Raw genomic sequence first — 22,623 nt, 5'->3', positions numbered from 1 at the left:
TAGGAAAGCTCAGTAATGAACTAATTATATTTGTAGCCATGTGAAGGTGTAGAACTTCACGTAGATTGCAGCTAGTCTCTTGGGATCTTTATATTTCAGTATATTCATGATTAAATGTAATTTCTTGTGTGCAGTGGAGTGGCAAGAACCAAGGCTGCATGGGCAACATAGATGGTGGTAGCTAGTACAGCTGCCAGCAGAAAGAGAGAAACGAGGGAGGAGCTGAGAGCTACCTGTGTGTCTTGGCCCTTCAGGAGGACCATAAGCAGATGAAGGGTGTAGGCATGATTCTGATGGGCTCAGCCTTGCACTGTGGGGTGCATCCACACGTAGAAGAAAAACCTTACTTTCTCTAATAGAATGACTAGCATCAATTTTATATAAGCAATGGCACATAGTCCTATGCAGCTATTAATGGCCGTTAATTTTAGCAACCTCCCAGTACCTGAAAGGGGGCCTACAAGAAAGCTGGGAGGGACTATTCACAAAGGCTTGTAGTGATAGGATGAGGGGGAATGGGTATAAACTGGAGAGGGGCAGATTTAGACTAGGCATAAGGAGGAATCTCTTCACCATGAGAGCGGTGAGGCGCTGGAATGGGTTGCCCAGGGAAGTTGTGGCTGCCCCATCCCTGGAGCTGTTGAAGGCCAGGTTGGATGGGGCCTTGGGCAGCCTGATCTAATGGGATGTCCCTAATCTGACAGAAGCAAGAGATAAAAACTGTTCACATCTACACTGATGAGAAGTTGGCTTCAAACAGCCAGATTAGTTTTTAGAGATTTGTGTTGAATTGATACAGTTTGTTAGCAAACTATTACAGCTTTTCATTGATGCAGACTTTCTCTCTGCCGTGTTTCTCCCTCTTGCTATTGAAGTCTTGATAGCTTAAGTGCTTTTTCCCATTATTTACTATTTTCCAAAATAATGGTCCACAGTAGAAAATGACACATGGATGTTGCAAATTGCTCGGTCTTGTTCCTTATCTCCATTGACTTGCTTTGTGATCTCTTGAGAGTATACCCTAGCCTCTTGATGCCTGGCTGTTCTCCTGTATTGCAGGGAAAACAAGGCACACTGATGATGCAGGCAGATGTTGCTCGGTGGAGGTCAGGCAGGAGTTCAGAAGCAGAGCTGAGACCAGAGCCTCCCTCTCTTGCTTCTCAGTTCAGCTGAGACGGGCACTGAAAGACTTAATTAAGTAGACAATAAAGTAACTTTTTGTAAAATTGCAAGCACTCTGCCTCTTCCAAGAGAGAGCCCGATTCTGCAGCCTTTTTTAGGCAAAGTTTTCGCTAAAGAGAACAAATGCTTTGTATTCGGAATCCCAGATGTGCCAGGCTGACAGGGCTATTTTCGGACAATGGCAAGATCTATGAAATGTTTCCATTTATAGTTTTAGGAAGTGTACTCGGCATCTACAGGCTAAAAGATGCCTGCTCTAAACTAATCTTTTAAACTCCCTCTTTAGACAATGCGAGGGGGCTCTTTTAGAAAGTAATTAATCCTCTGTGTGTTTGACAACTGTCTGGAGTGGAACGAAATATGCTGGCATAGTTCAGAAGTGCCCCATATCAGTGAGACAGATCCCATCCTACATGCTGACATTATGTGCTGTAAAACTGAAAAATTACACATATTTTCCATTGAAAAAAATTATTTATTCGGGGTTTGCCTGAAAGCATCCTTGAGAATTATGTTTTATTAGAAGGAATTTGTATTGAAGAGGTTGTGAACGATAAATACTCTCTCAGCTCTTTCATATTCTGGTGGACTTTTACCTCCAGACCCTCCAACAGCTACTTTCTGATGTATCGCAATATAATCTGGCAATTTGTGTCATGCTGCAGCTGCAGCAATGGCTTCTTCTGTTTATACAAGAAGGGCTGTCTGTTTGTGAACTCCATTGAACCAGAGATATAAAACATATACCGGAGCTTCCAAGTATCTGACTGATAATGGAGTAATTGTTTATTGAGAACGTAGAGCCAGGATTCTTCTAAATTGATCTGTCAGAGCATCCAATTTCTAACAGATGTACTGGTAGATAGCTGTAGATGTTTATGCAAAGGGTACCTGATCCTGAGGTGTAAAATTGTTTGCTATTAAAGTTATAAAAGCTGTGCACAGTAAACAATTTAGTCATTCCAACTTAGCAATTATCCCTGTTCCTAAATTATACATGAGCAGTCTCCTGCTGACAATTTAATTTGTATGTTTATTATTTGAAATTGCTCAGTGAGCGACTATTTTGAATATATGTGAGCCTATGATCTGCTTGCAAGTGCATTTCCTGAGACTGCTGCTGGAAGGGTCTGTTCCACTTGCTCTTGCTCTACCTAAATCATATGGTTCTCCCCCCAAAAGGAGAGCTGCTATGAACTAGATTGGATTTTCTAAGGCTGGAGTCATGGTGTACCTGTCACAGCCCTACCGGAGCAGCTTGCTAACAGTGGTGGGGAAGAATGAGGAGCCTGCTCAAGTATGTGGAAACAGAGGGGTACCAGGGACAGGTACCAGGACTCAAGTTGCTATCAACATGTTGGTTTTAGTTAATGTGAAGCAGCTCTTGCTTCCCACATCACTGGAAGACAATTAAATGCATCACATCTGCCCCCTCACTTGGTGACAGCCCATTTCTTAGGGGTCCCCACAACAGCAGATTTGGCAGCGTTGTTTGAACTGGCTGTGATTTTATTGTTCCCTTTTTGGACAACTTCCATGCACAAAGAAATTTCAAAATGATCATGCAAAGACATCGGTGCTAATCTTGAAGTAAATTCATCTCAGTCGCAGCTCACAATGTTCTCTCTGCAGACACCTTTGTGAATTTATATGAGCCTATGTGAGCATACATATAAAACAAAAGAACTGCAAATACTGTCAGGGTAGTGTTATTTTGAGATAAAACGAGAACTAAATAACAAGAGTTTAACATATCCAGAAGAACAGAGAGAACTTTAAAACTTGAGGAAGGAGGACAAAGAGAAATTGAAGGGAAGGCATGAGATGAGTCTACAGGACTATTTAAACTAGCGTCAGGGAAATCATGTAGGCTACGAGAATGAAAATGCTCTGTACACTGAGGGGGGAAGAAAAGATAAATAGATTAGCTCAGAGGAACTGTGAATCTGTATGAGGTAGCTTTTTTAAAAACATTATTTTTATTTTTTTTGGTAAAAAGACAGAAGACGGCAAGAGTATTTGGAGGGAGAAAATGGATAATCCCATAAAAAAGCATAGCGGGGAAGTACATAAGCTAAAATAAAGGCTAGGAACAGAAGTTCAGGAGCAAAAATCAAACCAGGAATGCACATTTGGTCCAAATGCATAGAAAGAGGTTGATGTAGCCCAAGTATTGAGAAGGAACATTTTATGCACTTGATGGGATTAGCAGTCCTAAACAATTTGTGTTTGAAATACTCCTTGTTTTGAGCATAAACCTCAAGGAGATAATAGGCACCCAATTTCTGGATTAGCTGCTTTCTCTACAATTTCAGAAGGGTCAGCATCAAACAGTCACTAAGAAGCATCTGGTCCATCCCAAGTGTGCTGCTTTGTATATCCAGATGTTGGACTTCAGCTGTGCATATTGTAAATGACTATCAAAATGTGTGCAGAGTTATAACATACCTCAACTGCTTCTTACCACTGTTTGAGTAATCCATGAGACTAAAGACAAATACAGAATTAAAAAAAAATAGTTTTCCTCTAATCTCAATGAATAAATAAGACCAGTCTTCTGAGGAATATTTATTATACTACTTTGTTTGGTAAAGAAAAAAATCAACGAAGAAAATCCTATTATATAAGGTTAAAAACAGGGATACAGACTGCAAAAAACATACAGATATTAGATATATAGGATTATTGCTTCTGCATGTAGTATTATCTTAAGTACATATACCACTGTATAAAGCAGTTTAAGAACTAAACCGACAAAGGCTACGGTAGAGAGAAAAGCAAAAATAATTTGTAAACTCAAGAAGAGTATAAAGAAAGGTTTATGCTCCATATCTGATTTCAGAATACCAGTATTTATTGTATTTTTTCCTTACTAGTAATTAGTCCTTAGTTCTTTAAAATACGAACATATATACTGGAAGAGACACTATGATTTTTTGAAAAGCCATAACCAAACAAGAAAATGGAGACCCAGTAAAAAAAATCAGAGTGAGGTGCTGTATGACTGGTTTTTACGAAGTACTCCCATTCACCTCAGCAGGGATATCTGCTTAAAAATATCATCTGAGAGGTCCCAACCTTTCTATAAATGAAAACACTACTGTTTTGCTTTATATTCGTAATAAGTATTCAAAAAAAATTATCTAAGCTAAATGTCTTTGTAAAATAGAATACCTGCTACAACTGGATTCAGTAAAATGTTTAAGGCAAGCAAGTTAAATGAACAAAGAGCGGTAAGGATATCCAGCAATTTTATGGTAACTGCTGATACTCATCCTTGTGTGTCCTAGCAGATGTGAACTGGCTTGCCTCAGTTTTGTTACAGGATAAGTTATGTTGTATTTACCTCAGTGTAAGGCTATGGGAAGACACAGGATCATACCTAATGTGTTTTAAATCCATCCCATAGCTTTCCTGCCTGTATCCCAGCCTTGTAGCCATGTCCTACAGTTGGCCCCTGGAAGTCCAAACCCAACACTGGCTATTTAGATTGTCCTATACCCTTCTTAGAAGTCCCTAAAACACACACCTGAGAAACACTAAGCAGAGATGTGTGCCTCACTTCCATTGACCCCACACTCCAGCAGGCTACTGGATGCTCAAGATCATCCAGTCAGAGTCCCTAAATGGGAACATGGTGCCACTCACCTCCTTTCACAGAACTGAGATGCTCTCCTATGATGTACAGTTGTTATGGAAGGTGATGATGCGCCCCATTTCTGTACAGTGACATAGTTAGAACATTTATACATGAAATAGGATTTTTGGCTTCGGTATCTTTCTCAGCACAAGGTACCTTATCTCTAGAAAATTATTATACCCCCCAGACTTTAGACAACTTTGGGTGGAGAGTTACTAGTGCATAACAAAACTACGAGATTCGTGGCTAAAATAGTTATTTACCACTGTTATTTTAGTGCAGCTGCTTGTTTATATGGCTTTAGTGTAAAAGTTCTTAATCATTTGTCTTTTATCACTGTTTACCTTCAAAATCCCAATGAGGAAGGGAAATAATGCTGTCCCCCCAATACACTAGATCCCTTAAATTAGGAACTGTGGTGGAACTGGTGACTGAATAAAATTGCCTGTGAATTCAGGCAGAAGAATAACTGCTATAAAATTCTTCTGCTCCCACAAGCTCTTGGGAATATCCCATTTTTTTTCCAGTCAGTGACAACGTTTAACAACATTTGCTGCGTGCAGAGTGATGATTTCAGTCTAAACCCTCTGCTGGCAGAACCACCTGCAAAGCTACCCTCTAAAAGGGCTTTGTGTGCCATGATTCGGGACGTGACCTCAAATCTTAGGGCTTGCACACAATGTCCTTGTGCTGCCTTTCTCCTACGCCCTCCCAAATTAACTCTTGATTCACATGGTAGAATTAGAGTAAGCAGAAACTGCAGAGAAAAGTCTACGAAAAATGAAAGTTAATATGAAATAGACACAAAAAAAAGGTGCTTTCCCTTGGGAACCCTGAACTTAATTATATTTTTATGCATATTAATGTAATCAGAGTAAGCATTTTCAAGAGGGATTAACAAATCAGCTTAATGAAGGTATTTATTTTGTTGTGCTGTAAAAAAAAGATATGTTATACAGTAATACTTTCGGGCAAGAAAATGCATTCAGTTATTACAGGCATAGAAAGAAAAATACTTAATCCATTAGTCTCTAAATTCAGCAGATAAATATTAATCTTTTTCCTTTCTGTTTAAATGGTTTTCTTCTATCTAAATACCTATGGATCAGTTTCACTTTTAATACTTGGTTTGAAAGACCTGTTTATATGAGCAGCACAACAATGAATTTTAATTTTTCATGTATTTTGAGCCCAAATACGTCATATTTATTATTCAAAATAATCGAAAAATGTAGAGCACTTTTTTTTCTGGAAATGTAGCATCAACATATTATTTAATTACTGCAAGCATATGCCTTTTTTGTGGTGTGGCAAAACTATACAATTTCATCCAAGAATATATTCAGCTTTGCCAGCTTTATCCTAGCAGAGGTCAGATATCTGTATATATAGTTTGCCATCATTCTTTCCATTACTGAGGTTCTTTTGATCACTGTCACATTTACTGGTTTGTTGCACGGTAATTAACTCCTGAAAATCGAGGACTGGCATGGACCACGTCATCACGCCCAGCCTCTATTATTATAGAATAATCTTCGACTAAGCACTCACAAGTAGCCTCATGTAGCATTAGTAGTTACTGTAGTACACTGGGGTGCCTTCTCTCTGGTAATTCTGTAGCTTTGAGTAAAGTTGCATAATGGAGTTATAAGATTGGTTAGAATCTGTTACTTACTCATACCACTAGTAGTTAATCAAGTACTACCTAATGAAAGAATTGCAGGGCCAGTCCCATGCTTAGTTAAGGACTGTTTTTTGATCTGCTAAAGAAGCACAGCCAGCCTGCCACTGGCCCCTTTAAGTACTAGAAGGCCACAACAAGGTCTCCCCAGAACTTTCTTTTCTCCAGGTGGAACGACCCCAACTCTGTATATGGGTGTGTATGATAGCACTAAAGATTGTATTATTTCACTGACATCAGTCTGAAGGCTTCTTTACTTAGGTACATTATAGTGCTTTCCCAAACTGTGGCTTGAGTCACATACCAGGACATGCTTTATAGTACATTTTAAAGGCGCTGTCAAAATTAAAAGAAATGAGGGGAAAAGGGGGTTGAGAGGACTTGCTATCTCACCTCCAGCCCTTGTGTATGTACTTATATTACTGCAGATACACATGCCCCGAATTCTACAGCTGAACTGTTCTGCTAGTCATGACTCAACCAGATGCTGGAAAACCAGAAACAATTTTTTAAAAGTGACTCAAAGCTCAAAAAAGCATAGTAACAAAAGCTAAACAAGATTATCTAAAAGTATCATAGAATTACCAGGTTGGAAGAGACCCACCGGATCATTGAGTCCAACCATTCCTATCAATCACTAAACCATGTCCCTCAGCGCCTCGTCCACCCATCCCTTAAACACCTCCAGGGTTCAGATATTGACTCAGTCATGTCCTAGTAGAGATTTCTGATAGTAAGAAAAGCACCACTGAGGACTGTGTCTGGAAACCAGACTGAAACCAAGGCATGCACCTGTTTACAAAGAAGAAAAAAATCCCAAATCATGTAATGAAGTACCCATCACACCAGAGCAGTTACCTTTCTAAGCAGCATGCTATAGTCTAAATGACATATGTATACTTGATACAGAAGGCAGGCAAGACTTCTTAGTCTTATTTTGAAGGTCAAGATGATCATACTACTTTATTAAATGCTGACTCTATTTAGGTTAAGGCAAGTTGCCTTGAATATCTGGGGCAAGCTTATATAATCAAGAAAACTTGAGGAGAACATTAATCTATGAGTTATGATCCATTTAATTCTAGAAGAATATATCTTTTATATCTCTAGACTATAATCTTTTTGTTTGTAGACAACACAAAACATTAAGCATAAACTTCATATTGGTCCAACACATTATAGCACAAGAGATTTATAAATTCATGTTATTTTATCAGAATGAGAGACAGGAAGCTATTTTTAACTCACCTGTTAAAAAACAGCGTAAGATTCTCAGCACATGGCATGTTCACCAGGAGCAGCTCATCCAGGTGAAGCGTAGCAGGGATCACAAAGCAAAACCTAAGTGATAACATGATACCCTTCCTACTTACCTTTGGCACTGGGCGCCACCAACAAGTAAGACATGATAATAATCACAGTGCTGAAGTTATGTGAAAATATCCATGCCGAGTCATGCCAAGGGGTCAGGTAGCCTGCTGTCCTGTCCCCTAACTGTGAAAAGTACAGGAAGGGAGCATACACTGCTCTATGACCTTCGTACACACTGCCAGCCTCTGGCACCTTGTGCCTTGTTTTCCGTGCCAGTCTTTAATAGCTATCAATGAACCCTCTGTTTGCATTTCTTCGATTCTCTTTTGACCACAACAGAGTAGCTTTGTGACTCAGGGACTTCACACATTAAGTAGTACATACAGAATACATCATGTGGAAGGGTCATTAGAAGGATGTGGGGATTATCACGTTGCATGCTATGGTACTTATGTTTGGCAGATTTTCTTCTTTGAGAGAGGAACATAAAGCTAAAAGCAAAACTCATACATTATTTGCTCTACGGTGAAGGTCCTTCAAACATGTAGCATCTCATATCACTTCTAACAGCTTTCTGCATCATCATCTTTCAAACACGACATTGTATCGTTATTTTAAGTCCTCCAGCAACAACTCCTAAGGTCTAAACTGGTATGTATACCTGCACATACAAACACAATGGTTGTCCTACCAAACAGTCCAGCAACTTTAAAATATTAAAAATGTTATCTACCTCCAGATCTATCAAGCAGCAGTACAGTCTCATAAAATAATAATGTTTCTCATTTTTTGATTACTGGCAGGCATCAGGCATAGCAGCAGGAAGGTGAGCTAGCAAAGACAGTCAGACACTTCTCCCCAAAGCCAGTGTCCTCAAGGGCTGAAACCAACTTTCTCCTACTGAAGTGTGACCTGGTACTCCCTTATGTTATTAAAATACCACAGAATTAGAGCGAGAATACTTCTTAAATTAAGAATTATATAGGCACAGAGAAGCAACTCTAGAAGCTAAACAAGAATATTTTGCTTAGAAATTGTATTTATTGCTGCAGCTGTTTCTTAGTTAGTTTCTTCCTGACAAACCTGGCCAAAAAGGATATTGTAAAACAAACTCCAATAGTTTGGCAGTTGATTGAATAACAGTATTTATTGTACATGGCCCAGGTCCTATAGCATCACGCTACCAGAAACACTACATGGTCATTTCCCTAAGCTATATTTGCAGCAGTTAAAACTAGTCCACTTCTTTAATGCCAGCAATTACATTCATGTTTGTTTTCACAGACCACCTCTTTAGGGCAGCCAGAGAGAAACCCACTGCTCATGGGACAGAATTTGTTGTTTTCTTTTGTTTGTGTTTTTAAGAAGCCTGCTGTGTATTTCAAAATCTTTCATTTCTTTAAAAAATAAAACCAATACAACCACTCTCAGTCTTCTTTTCTGCATTATTCTTCATGTTAATTGAGGCAATGTTCACATGGCATTAATATGAATATTACAAGCAAGATGCTATATTTTGAAGTCAACTTACTTGTTTTTATTGACTATACTGAATATACATTATAGCAAATAATTTTGAGAAAATATAATTACAAATACTGTGGGTTTGGTTTGTTTGGTTTTTTTTTTTAAAACACAACACAGACCACCACAATTACAATAAAACTTCAGCCTGTTATGACTTGTTTTCCTCAAAAAGTAATGAGATGAAGTTCAACAAAAGAATCAACAGAAACTAAACATATTGCATAAAGAGTCAAAATGCAGAAGCCAACCTGCTGGATCTAGAGGGAGGAAGAATTCAGGCTACTCCAATGAAAGTAAACGGCACTTATCAGTCAAATTTGGCTAGACTGGGTCTCATTCTACTTAATTTTTCTGCTCTTCCACTTCACCGCTTCACGTTTCCCTTCCTTGCTTTTGGGAATGGCTGCAGCGCAGTTTTCCTTCCTAGGGCTGTGGGCCGAAGGAACTGCAGTTTGTAACACCCGCAGGCTTGCGCCGGGGGGACCCTCTCTGTAGGCGGTAGGAGGGCTGCACCGAAGGGGTTTCTGGCAGCGAGACGTGATAAAAGTTTGGTAACCGAATGTCGTACCTAAAACCTTTCCCCATGTGCACTCTGTCGTTCAAGGCATACAGTTTTTCAGCAATGTCACTCCCAATTAAAATTGAGAAGAGGCGGGAGATGAAGCGGTGCTTAGCAAACAGCAGATAGAGTTTCTTTCTCCTCCAGGCTACATACCGACAATCTGTCTCTGCTGTAAGGGTTACCTATAGAAAAGAAAAATAAAATTAGCTAGGTGATAGGGCAGTGATATTCCCACTGCTTCCCTTGCTCAGAAAGCACACCATGCCCCCACAGCCTCTCACAGGCACGCAGGCTATGCGTATAACATACATTTTGCATCTTTGCACCTACTGCAATTAAAGCCAGAGAGCTCTGTGAGGTCTACTGTACGCAAAAGACCAGCGAAAAGGGTGACTGGGAACAGACTGAAAGGTTGTACCTTGCTGGCCACAGTGCCTTTGCCTGCACTGAACAGTGCAGTGTGCCTCTGCCTGCCCCAGCCTTGGCTCTGCACACCCTGTGTCGCTGTCAGCAGCCCCAGCCTGAAAGGCAGGTCTAAAGAAAGATCTCAACAAATGCCATTTGCCCTCATGACACAAGACATTAGATCTCCCCCCAACAGGAGCTTGGCATGTCAGTCAAATGGCAGCAGTGGGAGGGCTCATGGACCACAACAGGCAGCCCTGATGGACACCGTGTCCCCTGCTGTCCCCCCCAGGCCAAGCTGTACCACAGGCACAACTCTCCCCAGCTCATGCTCTTTAGTTCACCCTCCCTAGGGAAAACTCTTCAGCACCGATTTCTACCCACCTCTCGCAAATCTGTTTTTTCACGGCTGGATTTGAGCACAGCCAAAGAATGCAAACAGAGTCTACCTCCCAGATTAGCTTTAAGGAAAAAGCAGTTTGTTGTAACAACAAGATGCAAAAGAAGAAACAAATGGCATAATCAGTCCAGCAGGTGAGGAGGACTTCCCTCCTCAATACAGTGGAATGCCACCTGTTTGTGTAATTTCACAAACAAAACCCACAACTAAATGAAATTTGCCAATTAATACATTAACAGTTTTATGTAGCATTTAAAACCTCCTCTGCTTTTACCTGGAAAATCCCCTCTTCTGTGGGCCTCAGTGAATCCCATTCAGGAGAATCCAGAAATTGAAGAGGAAAAATGTAATGCAGAAACTCCCCATCAACTGTCACTCTGATCCTACCAAGATAAGATGTGTTAATTTGTTAGTACTACCTGTACAGCAGCAATGACTACAACTAGAATGTGTTATATTTCTACTATGTAAAGAGTTTAAATATAGCTTTGAGAGCATGAAAAAACAATTACTGGCCAGCAGTATTCTAATCATATTTTTGAACACAACTTGATCGGGCTGGTTGAAAGAGAATACAAGACAATCATGCAACTGAAATGGAAATCTTTCCAGACCCACTTCAAGTTCTGTTATTTTATTTGGGACAGGTCTGTGCAGTGACATGCAAGCTTTGTCATGAAAAGGCCAATGTTCACTGGAGAGATGAAAGACCAATGCACACTACACTATTTGCCTCTTTCTCTTCAAAGCCATGGGATATATTTCCAGGTCTGGCAAATAAGCATTTTAGAGAGAACAAAGTGGCAAAAAAGCAGGGAATGGGAAGCAGAAGTTCCCCACAGCATGCATTAAGTAATGTTCACTTAATGTTTAACAGGAATTATATGGCCACAGGACTGCCTCTGGAGCCAGGAGAACAGCATGGAGGTATGGGATCTCTGCATGAATGCTATGGCTTTCTGCAAATGCCAAAGAAAAACGTTCTTCCTACTTTTTAAATCCTATTTAAGTTTGAAGGCACACAGCAGCAAACATGCATAAACCTCATGAGCTAAAAGAAGAAAAGCAAGCTGTAGGACTCCCCTTTTTACATCTGCTCTGCCCTGAGATTAATGCTTCTTACAAAAATCAAAAGACAGCTTTACACTGCACAAAGGAGGGTAGCACGAACTCCCTGCACAATTACTAACTTGCTGGGCACGTAGAAGGACTGACGCCTCTCTTTCAGTATGACTATGACCAAAAGCAACCTCCACATAGTACTTCCTAGACAGTTTCCAAGAATGCTCTAAATCAAAGTGTTACTAAGGACAACTACCCAAAATCCACATTGTTCATTGCAAGTAGTCCTAAACCAGCTGAGTTTCAAGCTGCCCATAAACTCCATCTATCCCCACAGCAGACTGTCAAAATGAACATATAAAATGTCCCATCAAAGGCAGACCTTGGACATCATCTCTATGTATCCCATCTACTCTTGTGGTGGTCCAGTACTGTATACCACTTTATATGCAGTACTAAAGCTAGCATTTTCCTTCAGGAAAGCATTCACAAGGTTGGCAGAAGGGTCTCCAGTAAGCAGGGAGTACAAGCAGGTGAATATATTTCCTCAGGGTCTAAGGGCCACAGTATACAGTGACTGTGGACTCTGTGCAAATCTTGGTAGGGCTCAACCATGTCCCCTTGTGACAGAAGGGCACTTCTAGGCCTTCTGCTCTCTCTTCTTCTCCCAACCCCTCCCAGAGAGCAATCAAATACAATCTGTATAAAACTCAACATCTCTATTACACAGTTTATCTAAGTATATTCAGTTTCATAACTACCTTTTAGTCCTGTTTCAGATGATACTAGCAAAGAAAAAATAAGATGCTGTGTTCATCCGCTAGGCAGTAGACAGCAAGCCACAGGCTGAAGACTGAAGCACACATTTGTTCCCTTTATCCACCTATCCTGTTAAGTGCTGTGATACAGTGGTCTGGAAAGAATGACTTAAAATCCTTTTCTTTAAGCTATTACAGGTTTTGTGCTTAGTGTTTTTATGCTAGTGCTGTCCTAGACAAGTGTATTTTGCCTATTAATATTTATATTACTTGCATTAATATTTAATCTATTGTACTGCAAAATGAGCAAACAATACACAAATAAGGCATTTTTTCCTTTCATTTTCAAGAAGGAGGAAAAAAAAAATATTTGCAGTCAAGTCTGAACAAACTGATACAAACCTGCCTGATACAAGCAAGGACAGTTTATCAATAGGTGTTTTGCCCTGCATGGCATAGCAGTGTTCCTTCTCCAGGGTAACCACTTCTGCATCACAGCACAAGACAATCTTCCTGTAGACAGTCAAGGAAATTCCCAGAGGCTGGAAGAGAGCGCTGTAGAGTTCCTGGAATTCTCTGTCAAAGGAAACGCTCCGAACTTGGTAGGTAACGTAAATGAACTGGACGAAGCATATAGCAAACAGTATAAAATTCCAGGAGAATATATCAGCAGCACAAACATCCAGCCAAGCCCAAACAGAAGAGCAGAGAAAGCCCAATCCAAGCAAGCTGAAGACATAGAGAAGCCCAAAGAATCCACTTCCACCCATGAAGCCCACAACAAAGAGAATACTGGCTAGATGGTAGATAGATCCCTCTGCCTCTTGCTTCCAGGAAGTACATGTAGGATGTGCATATATCAAGCTTTCCCAAAAGCTTGCATTTTCTCCCATGGCTGGAGTAATTTTTCAATTCAGCTGAATCTTGGAAATCTTTAGTTATGAGATGCAGCTAGTGGAGTCCTTTGCTCTTCCATTCTTGCAAACTCTGCTCAGTGATCACATAACCTCAAGGTCTCTTTTGGTAGTAATGTTGCATTTAGGGTTTCCAGCAATTAGGAAGCTGATATTCTCGGAAGGTAATGCTGTTTTGCATCAGTTCATGCATTGTTTCGACTTTGGCCGTGTTGTCTGTAGCTTCATCTGATCTGGACAAGTGAAGAAAAGAAATTATAAAATTTTTTCAGCAATTAAACTCTACCAAAGCTTTTATTGTCAAAAACCACAGACTGCATCACAATTGTCCAATTTCCCTTGTAGCCCTGCAATTCCAGGATTAAGCCTTAATATTCATTCAATTGAAGATCATGTTTCTGTATCTACAAATCCTGTAGCAACTGTCAAATCACCACTGAATCCATGTAAACCTGTACATCGCACCCACAGCACCCTGTGACAAGCCCTTCCACAGCTTAACTGCCAAGAAGGCAGTTGCATCTGTTGGTCCCGAACCTGCCACCTGCAAGTCTTATTTAATGCCCTACCTAGCTTTTGGACAAGAAGTAATAGTGAACTCTTGTTTCTTGTTCACCTCCTCCACTTCATTCTGGATTTCAGTCAAACCACTTTCATTAATGAGTTGAGAAAGGCTGTTTTCTGTCCCCAGAGACAACAAACTATGTCCTGAAACATCACAATAAGGGAAACCTGAGCATTATGAGGGATGGTCTTTTCTACTCCAAGAATGACAAGCAAAAAGCTGTCATGTATAAGGAAGACTACAAATCTTAAAGGCAGATTACATTATTAGAATACAAAATAAGCAGTCCAGCAACATAATTCTCAAATGACATTTACAAAGCAATTTTATAACATTTCAAGTTCTAGCTTGTATAATTTCATGCCACGGACCACATAATTTTATTGTAAAATTTTACTGTTAAGTGTTAAATACGCTATTTGTTTCCATATGACAATGTATTCCTAAGAGTTAAATAAAAAGTAAAATACACAACCAAAAAGCATAAAACCCCAATATAAATTAAAAACAAACAAACAAAAATATCAAAACCAGCTTTCTATGTCTGTCTTTTAAATAAAAAAAACATGCTTCAGTGTGAGATTAGACACAGCAGAAATTGCAAAGCCAATCAGTAGTGTACCCAGGATTGAAACCCACTAAAGTATTTAACCGTCTGGTTCTTTTCCTGGTAAAACAGCAGGGAAGCTAAGAAGTATCTTGATATCTAAATTATTTGATTCTCTACGATATCAAAGGCAGCTCCCACCCCCCACCCTGCCAAGAGCCACAGGAGTCAATAGTTATAAAGTACTGCTGGTGCAGTGAAGCATCCAACATAATTCAGCAAGGATTTCAGTGGGGTTTTGTGGTGTGGTTTTTTTTTTTTTTTTTAAGTGACACATCTAAGAAATTAATAAAGCATCACATTTCCTGGCTGCCATAGCTTTACTTCAAGCCCCAACATTAATTCCATGATTCAAAACCACCAATGCTAAATGAAGACACAAAATCCTAACCAACCAGGTGGCAAACTTCAGAAGAAAAGGTTAGGAGGAGAGCTAGTAGGTAGTTTCTAACTATGAGCTTTTTTTGTCTCTTTACCCAAATATAGGATTCCCCTCAGATGCAGGATTTCACCCTTGGAGAATGGGAGATGAGAACTGCATCAGCTATGAAGAAGTTACCTGACTGTGGTAAAAGCATGAGGAATTTTAAGGAATACTTCTGTGATCAAGGGGAAAGATTTCAGAACCAAAAGAAATAAAACTGGAACATAAGGTTCCCAGACCCTGTGTTCTGAATCCAGTCAGTATTTGCATTGTACAGTAAAAAATCACCAGCAGAACTTTTTGTTTGATTATTTTGTTTTTAGAATAGAAACACTGCTATCAGCAACTCTGTATTATTGTTAAGACTTCTAGTCTACTGCCGATGTTTTGCTCTGAGCAGTTCTCATAAGGACTCTAATTTCTACAAAAAAAAAAAAAAAAATCAGTGTTCAGAATGGAACCACAACTAAGAAGTTACATGGGAAGCTGTATGCTGCCACAAACCACTGCGGATCCATACTGTGATCTACTTCCCATTACCTGTGCTATCTTGTCCTGTGAAGTCACACATTGCAAAAATTTGACATGACGTTGCAATAATTTCACAAAATTTGTGTTCACCTTCCAATTCACATTCACAGCCTGCCCACACTACATCTCATCGTGTTGCTGCAAAACACCTACTCATAACAAGACAGGTCATAAAAATTTGTAAAGAACAGCACACTACTAGGACATAGATAAAGTCTCATCATACACAGAACCAAAGCCCTGGATAAACTGTTCTGTGTTTGTAATTATATTTTTGGAATGGGACCTGTCTTCTAAAACCACTGTACACAAAATTCTGAGTTATTTCAACAGTGCTGCACAATGAGAACGCTTACTGTGCCACAGCTTACCCCAGGCTGGAAAGGGCCTCCTCCCATCTGGGCAAGAGGAAGGGCAAAACAGTGATGCCGGTGCTAGCACACAATACAGCCTCACCAACATGACCCTCTCTCAAGCAACATAAGGTATGCAGGCAAAACCAAACCCTCTGGAAAAACTGACAAAACCTACTGCTAAACAGAGCTGGTTTCTCAGGGCTATGATGAAGAACAGGCACGCTTGCTGCCAGGGAACTGCAGGGAGAGGGCGAAGAGTCACCTCTTCTTACATTCTAAGATTTGAGAGCAAAATATTATTCATAGGGTTTTTTTTTAATGAAGCATTAAATAGAGTACAGACGATTGTATGTATAGGCCTACATATAGTAAAATTTCTAATTCTGCTTGGTGATAGATGAGTTCTTTCACATTTTTCTTTATATTTCCTACAAGTCCAAAATTTAAACTCTTGAGGGCTTCAAAACATTCATTCTAATTAATCTACTGCAAGTGAGGATGTCGGGAGAAGAATCCCCCAAATAAAAAAACCCAAACAGCTGTGGCACCAACGGTGAGTAGTAGATGGACACTAAGCAAGTTTGTAAGCACCTGAAGGGGACACCATCCTTTCACCGAGATGTTCAGGCGTTCTGAGCTGCCAGGACAGGGAAAGTGCCAACTGATGTAGCCTTGTTTGATATCCTGCTTCGTCAGTCTTTAGCTGTGGTGAACAGTTATTGTTAAAGGTTCCTTTGATGGTGGTGACCAGGCAAGCTGCAGCAGGAAACTGCACTTAAAGCAAGTATCTTGGATTGTAAGCCTGAAGAACTGTATCTTCCCCAAGTAAATGTTTAATACTTGCTGCTCTGCCTCTCGCCTATGGAGAAGGAGCACCATGCACAGTCTCTGCTATGTGACTACCATATTCAGAATAACACAACATTGACATCTGTAGGCTGCCAGAACCAGAGGTGCACGGAAAAGGTCTCCCCTCAGCTCAGGAAGGAGATATACCCTGCCAACACAGGCTGAATTTCTGAGATGCTTCTGAGCATTTTGCTCCATCACATGTCCCACCCTCTCCAGCAGGAGCAGATCAAGTGCTCGGAAAAATCAGCCCAGAATAAAAGATATGAGCAATATACAGCAGCATGGATTTCTTTAAAACAAACAACAGCGTTGCTGAAGGGACTAAGCTGTTATCAGAAAGTGTTAAAATAAATTAGTTTGCTGGAGCTTCAAAGCAGTAGATGGAGTATTTCACTTATACTCTCCAAAATAAACACCAGCCATCAGTATACAACAACAGTCAGACCAGAATGAATCTTGTAATTTAAATGCACATAGTACAACCTCCACCCTCCCAAATGGGGACCTTCCCCATGCATGATAGTATACCTATAAAGAATTACCACTTATATACATTGTTAATTTGCTTGAGAACTGGGTATTACATGCCATTTTTATTACTGATGACTCAAATTCAACTCTGAGAAACTGTGAATGTTAAATTACTGAGTCTAGATCACAATAATTTCTGCAAGAAAGAAACCCCTAAAAGCCTTCAGGCCACCAGCAGTTGTCTCTTTGTTCTTTTTAATTAAGTGAAAAGTAAAGCAGAGTTCAGCTATTCTTTTCTTTAGTTGTCTTATCCCAAATACTCAGCTAGAAAGCACTCGGCACTTTCACAACGTACGCATGGACAGGCCATAGAGCTGTACATGCTGATCGTGTAACCAGCCCGGACTAATTGTTTGATACACGTTTGAAAAAAAAGCGAAGATTCTTTTACAGCAGACGCGCTTTCACGTACAAAATGAGATTATTCTGGATTTAGCAGGATTTGTCTCACTGGTTTTAGGCATCTACATTGTAGATGTTTATACATGAACTAGTGGCCACAGCCTGGCTTGGCAGCCAGCAACTCTGTCAGGAACCAAGCAGAGAGTCCTTCCAGCCAATGGGGACCCTCCCAGGCTCAATGCTCCCCTGATTCCAGAAGGACAAGCTGCGAGCACCTCATGTAGCCTGGCAAGTTACATCTAGTCTGCATAAAAAGAAGCTGCTCCTTAATTTTAGCAACTATTTCCTCTAACATGCAATGCAATTGCATACCTCAATTAATGTACCCCTTTCTTCTATTGCCCCTATGTCTCTGAAATCCTCTCTCTGCCCCGCTACTGGCACCCCTTGCTCTTAATGGTTAGTTGTGTGCTTTACCCCAGCTACTTTCCTTCTGCAGTTGTTTACTTGGGATTAGATACCCAAAGGGACAAAGACAATCCAACTCTTAATTGCAATACAGTGTCTAACTCAAGCAGTGCACAGAGGAGCTATGTGGCTACACACAGGTAGGGCTATGCACCTATAGGCAATAATGGGCAGATAAAAAAAGCCATTTTCACTAGTAAACTGTCCTCGAACCCACTCCAGGCTCTAAGTATGGATGCAGCAATTAAGACAGTAACTAACAATACAAGCCCATATTCTAGCTTGCCTTAAACTTTGTATGACTATATCACAGAGAAAGCAGTAATTACAATACTCAGTAACATAGCTTTCCTGAGAAAATGCAGCTTGTATAAGACAGAGAAGTCTACCGTAGCTTCATCACAGTCCACAACATCAGGAAGATGGAAGGAGGATGAGGAAGAAAAGGATTAACTAATCCAGAAAACAAAAGTATCAAGATAATCAGTCACTATAAAACTAGATATATTTGCATTACAAAGACGCACAAGCATCCATAACAAAGGGAATTAATGGGATGCATTTAAAGATTTCCTTTCCTGGGAATTAAGGAAGTCAGGAAGGATGCTGTCTGGTACCTAAAATAAATTTGGATGTGCTATTATTAAAAAATTAACTGATTTACTACAATTGGGGGTTTTGTTCCATAGGCAGTCAGATTAGATGACCACAATTTTGTCTTCTGGACTTTTGTCTAAAGTTACTTAATATAAAAAAGTTGTACATACCTAGAAAGCTATGCAGCTGGTCTTCTCAATGAAATCTAGGAATCTATCTCAGATGCCAACTAAGCAGATACTTTACACAACAGAAAGCACTGAAGACAGGTAGATCTCTGAAATTTTTCCTCATATAGGCCTTCCAGAAGAAGCCTTTATCCTTTCTTGGCAATGTTTTTTCAAATAAAGGGATGTTGATCAATGAATGCTTTAATGTGAAGCATGTATGCAACCCCAGCAGCTGAGCCTCGGGATCCCACTCCCTGGGCAAGTGGGTCCATTGCAGAACAAAGAGTGACTGAAGCTAGGTCCTCTCTCCTTCAGCCTCCTTTCTGCAAAACATCACAGCTTCAGAAACAAGGGCAGCAACTGACCTGCCCATGAGTCAAAATGGGGCACCCTCATGGGAGCAGGAAACATGGATTTGCACTCCTTTGGGGCTGAGGAAGGCATCCCATGTCTCACTGATGTCTCATCACTATGTGTCACCCTCTGGATCAGTGCTCTAAGTGCTGGCTGTCACCTGGAAGCTAAAGTATCTTGGGCTGTAGGGAAAGCCATCAAACCACACCCTTCCCAATCCTTCTGGTACCTCTTGGACTGTGCGGGCTGCAGCTGCTGTATTGGAACCCCATCCCAAAGCATCTGTGTGAAGCAGTAAATTCTCAGAGAGCGATGCTTCTGGGAATGCTCAGAGACACAACACAAGCAGCTGAAGCACATCCAACAATCAGTGGTGCTTCACTCCCTGCACAGAAGCTCTGTGACATAACGACCAGCCAAGCAGGACTTCTGGGGGCCAAAACCCCTGCTCTGGTCAGGCAGAATTTAGGTTTCAAAGTTCAAGGCTGTTCAACCAAAAGCCCCTTCAGTCAGCTGCTGCCTAACTCTGGAGACACCCCAATACCATCTCTACACATCAACAGTCCATGTGAATCACCCACCAATAGCACAAGGCGGGTGACTGACTGTCCACCCTGCCACTCCCGTTTCCCATCTGCACCAGATGCAGAACTGCTTTATCCAAAGCAGAGCACTTTAATGGGAGCCTTTTCATGGGACTTCCAATTCATTCAGCTTGTTTGGCTGCAGCTGGGAAGGCCTGATTCCATTTACAATTTGCTCGAATTCCTCCCAGTCTTTTTAAGAAGTGGAAAAAAGCTGCGTGGGAGGCATCAAGAGAGAAAGAAAACCTGCAGCAATACAGAATAGTTTAAAGTTCATTAGAAGCACTGCATACAGTGAAGCTGCTATTATTTAGTCTTTAAATATTTAAAGACCAGCTTCCTATACACTGCTTATAGTACCTGAACAATTCCTCATTTATCACTGTAAAATATACAATGCAATCTTCTGTGGTTGCAAAGCCAATACTGAAGATGCTACCTACTTTATCCTCTAGGCAGTATCTGATATTGATACAAGAAGTAGTTACTATAAGAATAATTACAGATTTTCTTCCAGCTTGAATCAGAACTGATGAACTCTAAGTACATGTGGCATTCCTGCCAAACTAACGAGGATAATCCCCCCCACCAACTTTTTTAAGGCCTAGAAAACATGAACACTGAATGACAGTCAGACATTTCTTAAAACTAACTGGATTTCTAGCATTTGGGTAAATTTGAGCAAGATTGTTGTATACTGAACAGTACTGGCCAAAAAATAATTCAGAGGGTCTGCTTTATAATAAGAACTCAAAGTGAAGCACAAGTTCAAGTTTTTCTACAGTTCACTTTTTAAATTAATAACACAGAGAGCAGCTACAATGGATATTTCACTTATGCTCTAAAGCTGTGTTAATGAACTACAGCTGAAATCTACAGAACTCGGCTTAAATGAGTTTGTATGGTGCAGTAGTGCCTTTGGACCAGAACATATTCCCGTGATACCAACCACCTGATGTGAACTTAATTTCTCAAAAAGGAAAAACGAAAAACCAAAACCAGAGGGTTGTTTCATTGCATTACCCCTGCATGTACAACTGGATTACAGAGAAGTAGGGTCATGAGCCATGTGTTCAAACAGATAAACAGCACTCTGAACCATGAAATGCCACATTTTTGTACCCTGTGAGCTCTAAAGCAGAGTGAAACCCAGGTAAAGGCACCAAGGATGCCTTGATGGAGCTGATGAAATTATTTATCTGTACTGGAGGGTTTGGGGTTAGAGGTACAGTTCTACTCTCTGCTTTACTGGAATGAGTGTCATACAGCTTTGCATACAAACAGAGCCAAGCAGAACACATGGTACTGGTTCAGCACCACTTTCATTAGTTTTCTATCTATAAGAGCCAGAATACTCTTAATTTCATCATGTCATACCACTGCAGACCAAGGCTTTCTTCCCTGTACAATATCTGACTTTCATTTGGGTAAGAGCAGCGTGCCCAGTTACAGGTACTGTACCATCACCTGGACACAATCATCAGAGTTCTTTTTCACAAGGTAGTGGAAAACACTAAAATGATAAAAAAAAGCCCTCATCTCTGAAGAGCCTGCACACTTAAGAAAAGGATTAAATGAAGCTTCAGCTAACAACCCTTCTCGCAAATCCTTAATAAACTTCTGTTCTAATTTTCATCATAAAAGGTTTCCCTGCCACAAAATTTGCCTTCACAATTACCTCTATTACATTTCCTTCTATTTCGGTATCTATTCTCCTCACTCCAGGGCCCGCAATGTACTCGCTATTTTGCAGGCTAGACATCTTAAAAACTTGACATTTGAAGGTACTTTATTATTTGGCACCACACAGAACTTTGTGAAAGCCTGAACAGCAACAGTTCCGCAGGTGTGGAAACCATTCCCTGTTTTGCCGTGGTCACTGAAGACACCCTGACATGCATGTATGTAATCGTGTTCCCATTAATCAGAGTGGTAAAGAGCCCTAGTTCTGGAAGCTAAATTTCATCAATGACACCTCTGGAATGTTACGAGGTGGCCCCTGATTCAGTATTGCAAGAGATGAGCTGAATAAAATGTTCGCCCATGAAGTGACTGACAGCCCAAACACACAGAAAGCTTCACAGAACAGCTGAGGAAAACGTGGTAAAATATCACAGTTTGAAAAAGCGTGTTCGGAAAAAACTAACAGACTGCAGTTTGGGGAAGAGAAGCGGTTTGTGTCGCTTGCTGAATCCGTGGAAAGCAACAGCTGCAAACGCACAACCGGATCTTAATTTCGGGGTCCGTCGGCTCTTACCATTCGTTGATGTGGAAAGAGAAGAAACAAACGACGGCAGCGTAGGGAGCGAACCCCTGCTCGGCGGGAGAAACGCGAGGCGGTTTCGTGGAAGCGGAGACGCTCCTGGAGCCGGTGCCGAGGAGAGGAACGCTCCGAGCCCTCGGGGGGTCCCGCTCCTCCTCCCGGGGCACACGGACAAGGTCTCCAACCGGCCGCTCAGACCGCCTCGCGTCGACCCTCCCTCCTCCTTTCCCCCTTACCTGCCCCCGCGCCCTCGGAAGAAAAGTTCCCCGCTCCGCTCCGCGGCCGCGTCCCGCCGAGCCGCCGCCGTGACCGCGCGAGGCGGCGCCGGGGGCGCGCCCGGCCCGCAGCCCCGCGGCGCGCGCGCAGGCCCGAGGCGGAGGGCGCCACCGCCACCCGCCGCGCGGCCCCGGGGAAGGGGCGGGGCCGCCCCCGCAGGGAGGGCCCCGGCCGCCCGGCCGTCGAGGGGCTGGGGCGGGGGGGCTGGGGCCGTGGGCTCCGGGTTGAGTGAAAATAACGGGCTCGGCTCTGTCACCCAGT

General features: G+C 41.3%; 1 protein-coding gene across 1 annotated transcript; it reads right to left on the bottom strand.

The window, feature by feature from the left end:
- Positions 1–8,439: 8,439 nt before the first annotated feature.
- POPDC3 (popeye domain cAMP effector 3) lies at positions 8,440–22,415 on the bottom strand. Its single transcript, XM_069851127.1, has 4 exons — positions 22,323–22,415; positions 12,931–13,675; positions 10,983–11,091; positions 8,440–10,085 (listed from the first exon to the last, which is right to left on the bottom strand). Exons 2-4 carry the CDS (start codon positions 13,419–13,421, stop codon positions 9,765–9,767), a joined length of 921 nt encoding a protein of 306 aa, XP_069707228.1. The 5' UTR covers positions 13,422–13,675; positions 22,323–22,415; the 3' UTR covers positions 8,440–9,764.
- Positions 22,416–22,623: the final 208 nt, after the last annotated feature.

The sequence above is a fragment of the Phaenicophaeus curvirostris genome, chromosome 2 (assembly GCF_032191515.1).
Source record: "Phaenicophaeus curvirostris isolate KB17595 chromosome 2, BPBGC_Pcur_1.0, whole genome shotgun sequence".
Lineage (NCBI taxonomy): Eukaryota > Metazoa > Chordata > Aves > Cuculiformes > Cuculidae > Phaenicophaeus > Phaenicophaeus curvirostris.
This window is presented reverse-complemented; position numbering and strand designations above follow the sequence as displayed.

Coding starts and splice junctions, on each gene's coding strand:
- POPDC3 (XM_069851127.1), bottom strand. CDS start 13,421: ATGGGAGAAAATGCAAGCTTTTGGGAAAGCTTGATATATGCACATCCT. Junction 11,092..12,930: donor TCCTTGCTTGTATCAGGCAG/GTTTGTATCAGT, acceptor TTATCTTGGTAG/GATCAGAGTGACAGTTGATG. Junction 10,086..10,982: donor CAGAAGAGGGGATTTTCCAG/GTAAAAGCAGAG, acceptor TCTTTTCTATAG/GTAACCCTTACAGCAGAGAC.